Here is a 5,000-nt window from a genome sequence, read left to right as displayed (position 1 = left end):
TAGCTAGGTAGCTAAACGCTAGCGCTGATTACTGACTGTCTTACCGAGGACGTCTTTGTCATGCTGAGGGATGAGCTCCTTCCACTGACTGGGAGCCGGCTGAGAGAAATCCACGTCGATGAGACGGTAGCGCGGAGCGTCCAGGTTGGTTTTGAAAGTAAACACAGAGCCCTCGTTCGTCACGTATTCGTACTCGGCATCAAAGTTGTCTATCAGCTTCACCCACGGCAACAACCCTGTTGTGACACAGATGGTGAACTTACGCAAGAAGTTTTCCTGCAAAGTTACATTCGTCGCAGCTATAAATCCCCCCCCCCCCACACACACACACACCCCCCAACTCCTTAATAAAGGTTAAGTTGCATTGGAGGTAAAGGGGAACTGGATATGCTTTGAAAGTTCCTGAGAAACGTGCAACAACAGGAGCTTTAGGGGACATTTTACACGTCACACGGGTCTCAGGACGTTGTTACACAGAAGGTCATAGGAGGTGAAGTATGAGGGAACCACCTGTGATGCCGTCTGAGATGGTGCTGAGCTCACAGTACCACAGTCTGTTCACTGGGTCACACCCTTCTCTGATGGACAGCAGCACGTAGTGTCCATCATCAGAAACCTAGACACACACACACACAAACACACATACATACATACACACACACACACACATACATACATACATACATACATACACACACACACATACATACATACACACACACACACACACACACACATACATACACACATACACACACATACATACACACACACACATATACATACATACATACATACATACATACATACATACACACACACATACATACATACACACACACACACATATACACACACATACACACACACATATACACACACATACGTTAAATTCTGCAGAATGATTAAAACAATACATTAATTCTGCTTTTGTGTGTGTGTGTGTGTGTGTGTGTGTGCGTCACCTCAGCTCCACACATCCACTTGGGCTGGTCAGGGAACTCAGCACACAACACATCCTGGGACTGTGGAGTCCCCAACACGTGATAGTACAGCTTCTGATTCAGATTAGTGGAGGTCTCCGTTCCTGAGGCGGAAAGAAATGTTCCTTCTTTTTATACAGTTCTGAACACAGTAAAGCAATGACAGAGTTATTAGATTAGTTTGAGAGAATGAGAATTATTATTTTTATTTTTAAATAAATTCTAAAGTTAGTCATAGTAAGTGTGTGTGTGTGTGTGTGTGTGTGTACCATCACTCTTTCCCTCCTGCTCTGGATACAAGTTATAAAAGAGGCCTTTTCCATCGTGAGTCCAGGCCATGCAGCTAAACTTCACCCTCTCAAGCCTGTCCTCTAAAGCCACGGCCCCGTCGACACGCAGGAACCGGATCTCCACCCAATCGGAACCGCTCGTACTCACACCGTATGCCAGATACTCGCCATCCTCTGAGAAGGTGTAACCTGTTAGAGACGAGAGTATTAGAAAAGTAAACAGTGGAGGTGACAAAATAAAGGGAAAAGGAAAACAAAATGAGAGAGCGATGGAAGTGAGACAGGACCGTAACGTGAAGTCTAATCTGTAATTTGTTAGATACAACAGCCTCAATGCTCAAGTAATCTCCAAACAAATCTGCCTTGGATGACTGAGTGAGTCGGTACTGAGTAAATCAAAGTAAACAAATGAATAAAATATACAGAAAGCTGAAGTGTCCAGGTTTGGATGAGTTATAAATACTCACAATAATGTACAATCTGTTACAGTTACATACTGCAACTTTAAATTTGACTCATTTTTGATGAGGTTTTAAGAGTTAAATAACTAACTGGATTTAGATGTTCACTTCTACACAGTCACCTTGTAACGCAACTGTTCCATCATCAGAGAACGTATTGGGATCGAGGAACACTTTGGGTTCTGCCTCGAGGTTCTCCTGTACGTAGAGGACGCTTTGGTTCTGTAAGCCCGTGTTATAGAAGTGAAAATACCTAAAAGGGGAAGAAAAGAGCTTCAGTCGGTGAGAAATGTCAACTAACATCAGTGTGTGATCGCAACACGCACACACACACCTCACCTGTTACCCCGTTTGAAGGGGCAGCTGTATTTGGGGTAATCATAGAGCTCAGTCATTCGCTCTTTAAAGACCTCTCTGACTGGACATTCCTCCAGGAAGGGCAACGTCAGCTGGTTCTGCGCAGTCACAAACGCCTGAGAGGAAGACGGACATGTGCAAATTGAGCCATCGTGCAAGAACACCGACGATCTTTCTGTCTGTCTGTCTGTGTGTGTGGTGTGTATATAAAGGGCCATACCTTTGTTTTCTCACTGTCTGGATCCTCCAGCCAGCTGTACGGGTCAGGAACCTTGTGTCCGTGGTAATCGTCCACCTGAGAACACACCGGCACCCAGACTTCAATATTTACACTATTGAACACAGCAGCGCTGTCTGGCTCAGAAAATTACCCACAATCCTGTACTTTATCACCCACCGGCATCATAATCAACGAGACAACCCAGACTCCATCACCCTCATCTATTCCCCTGAACACTGAGACACCGAATCACAAATAAAACCCCAGATTGTTTTTAATGCACTTTATTGAGGTGACATCACAGTCTCGGTGATGTAACTGTATTATAATACAAGTTTGTGAGTTTAAAATAAATAGATAAATGATTTGACTTTAACAAAAAAAAGTCTCTTATCCTTCTTACAGTTTTTTTATTTTATTTTGTTTAACTCTTTTGCCGGCTGTCAGAACTAAAAAGAATTCTAGAGCTGAAATAAATGTAAAAAAAAATAAAAAAAAAAAATGCAGATTTGTTTTCGATAAAATATTTCAGAATTTCTAAATATTTATTATTTTTTTTGTGTTTGTTTGTTTGTTTTAAATAAACGTTACACATTTTTATATACATTCTTATAGGTTTAGGATTAATGATTTAATTAAACATTGTATTTATTGTTGTTGTATTTTACAACATTTTATCTTTTTAACTCAAAATACATATTTTTTTTTCCTTTTGTTCTTTCTGTTAAAATTCAATTTCACCAAAACAATAGAAATGCTATCGGTTAGCATAATTAGCATGTTGTTGTTGTTTATTTGTTAGCTAGCATCTGCTACTATTAAAGCGAGAGAGAGAGAAAAAAACGCCTTCGTGCTTTTCTTCTTTTCCTTCTAAACAAAATTAATGATCAATAAATAAATCGTTAGGTTTTAACATCCGATCGTTCACAGCGCGTTTAACTCATGCTAGCTAACTAGCTAAAGAATCCATTCATTCTGCTAGCATGGCTAAGCTAAGCTAAGCTAAGCTAAGCTAACCATTAATCAAACAAAATAATCGACTATAGGGTCAATGTCTTACCACAGCTTCATCGCGATATACATCTGGGTACTGAAATGCCATTTTCTGAATCTTGATATAAAATAAAAAATAGCAGTAAAAAAAATCCAACACTAAAACAGTTACTTCAACAGGATTTAGCCGGAAGCTAACACTTCGCCTCAGACTTAGCCGTAGTGTAAATCTCAGCGGCGCGGGCTCGGTTCCAAATGAGCTTGTAGTGCACTACATAGGGCGCAGAAAGCCATTCCTTACGAAGCGGTATTAGGGACCCTAGGTAGGGAGCATAGAGGAAATTAGAGTCTGCTTCTGATTAAAAGACGTGAAACACGGCACTCGACGGAGCAGCGCAGAGTTTAGTGGCGCCTCCTGCTGTTTATAATGAGACACTGCACTTTTTTGGAATTATTACACTTCATTCATTTTCTACCGCTTATCCGAACTATCTCGGGTCACGGGGAGCCTGTGCCTATCTCAGGCGTCATCGGGCATCAAGGCAGGATACACCCTGGACGGAGTGCCAACCCATCACAGGGCACACACACACACACACACACACACACACACACACACTCTCATTCACTCACGCACTCACACACTACGGACAATTTTCCAGAGATGCCAATCAACCTACCATGCATGTCTTTGGACTGGGGGAGGAAACCGGAGTACCCGGAGGAAACCCCCGAGGCACGGGGAGAACATGCAAACTCCACACACACAAGGTGGAGGTGGGAATCGAACCCCAACCCTGGAGGTGTGAGGCGAACGTGATAAACACTAAGACACCATGACCCCATATTTAATCTTAAAATGTTAAAAAATACATATTTAATTTAACCTTTATTTTAAAAGAATAATTTATCGCTGTTTTCACACACAGACATTACAGTTTCATTTATTATTATTGCTTTTCTTTTTTATTGTTTCTTTCTTTTCATTTATCCATTCTCTCTTTTTATCTCTTTCTTTCTTTTATCTTTCTTTCTTTCTTTTATCTTTCTTTCTTTCTTTCTTTCTTTCTTTCTTTCTTTCTTTCTTTCTTTCTTTCTTTCTTTTTCTATATCGTTCTCTTTTGATTCTCTTTTACGTATTTTAAAATAACGTTTTGTTTTAGATTTTGTTTCTATTTGTTTTTCCTTTTTTCTTTTTTTTTTGTCTTTCTTTATTCATTCCCTTTATTTCTTTCCCTGTCAGTTTTCTCAGTGTGTTGCATTCTCTTTAATGGTAACACATTCACCCATCATCCTGTTAATGTGAATAGGGGTGTGTGTGTGTGTGTGTGTGTGTGTGTGTGTGTGTGTGTGTGTGTGTGTGTGTGTGTGTGTGTGTGTGTGTGTGTGTATACAATATATATATATATATATGTACAGTATATTGTGTGCTGTCTCTTTAACGTCCTGCTTCATGATGTCACATATTTTGGCTGGAGGAAGGAAGGAAGGAGTGAAACAGTGAAACAGACTGTAACTGGATGTGGAGGATGGAGGCTGCGTGGCGCAGGAACCAGTGAGAGAGAGAGAGAGAGAGAGAGAGAGAGAGAGAGAGAGAGAGAGATGGAAAAGTGGGGGGAGGGGGGGAGAGCTGGGGAGGGGGAGAGGGAGGGGGTAGGAAGGAGAGAGACATAGGGATAGGGAGAGGGGGGAGATA

The 5,000-nt window shown here is 41.1% G+C and overlaps 1 protein-coding gene across 1 annotated transcript in view; it reads right to left on the bottom strand.

Moving 5' to 3' along the window:
- Positions 1 to 3,531, bottom strand: part of prep (prolyl endopeptidase) — a 6,630-nt gene extending 3,099 nt beyond the window's left edge. The window contains exons 1-8 of the mRNA XM_060883919.1: positions 3,372 to 3,531; positions 2,312 to 2,386; positions 2,074 to 2,207; positions 1,857 to 1,987; positions 1,253 to 1,462; positions 966 to 1,087; positions 511 to 616; positions 45 to 236 (exon numbers count right to left, since the gene is read on the bottom strand). Of these exons, the coding sequence (XP_060739902.1) occupies positions 45 to 236; positions 511 to 616; positions 966 to 1,087; positions 1,253 to 1,462; positions 1,857 to 1,987; positions 2,074 to 2,207; positions 2,312 to 2,386; positions 3,372 to 3,413 (1,012 nt within the window). The 5' untranslated portion in view covers positions 3,414 to 3,531. The remainder of the gene's footprint in view (positions 1 to 44; positions 237 to 510; positions 617 to 965; positions 1,088 to 1,252; positions 1,463 to 1,856; positions 1,988 to 2,073; positions 2,208 to 2,311; positions 2,387 to 3,371) is intronic.
- Positions 3,532 to 5,000: the final 1,469 nt, after the last annotated feature.

This window comes from Tachysurus vachellii, chromosome 12, assembly GCF_030014155.1.
Source record: "Tachysurus vachellii isolate PV-2020 chromosome 12, HZAU_Pvac_v1, whole genome shotgun sequence".
In the NCBI taxonomy this organism is placed as follows: Eukaryota; Metazoa; Chordata; class Actinopteri; order Siluriformes; family Bagridae; genus Tachysurus; species Tachysurus vachellii.
Note: the sequence above shows the minus strand (reverse complement) of the source record. Positions and strands in the feature narration are given on the sequence as shown.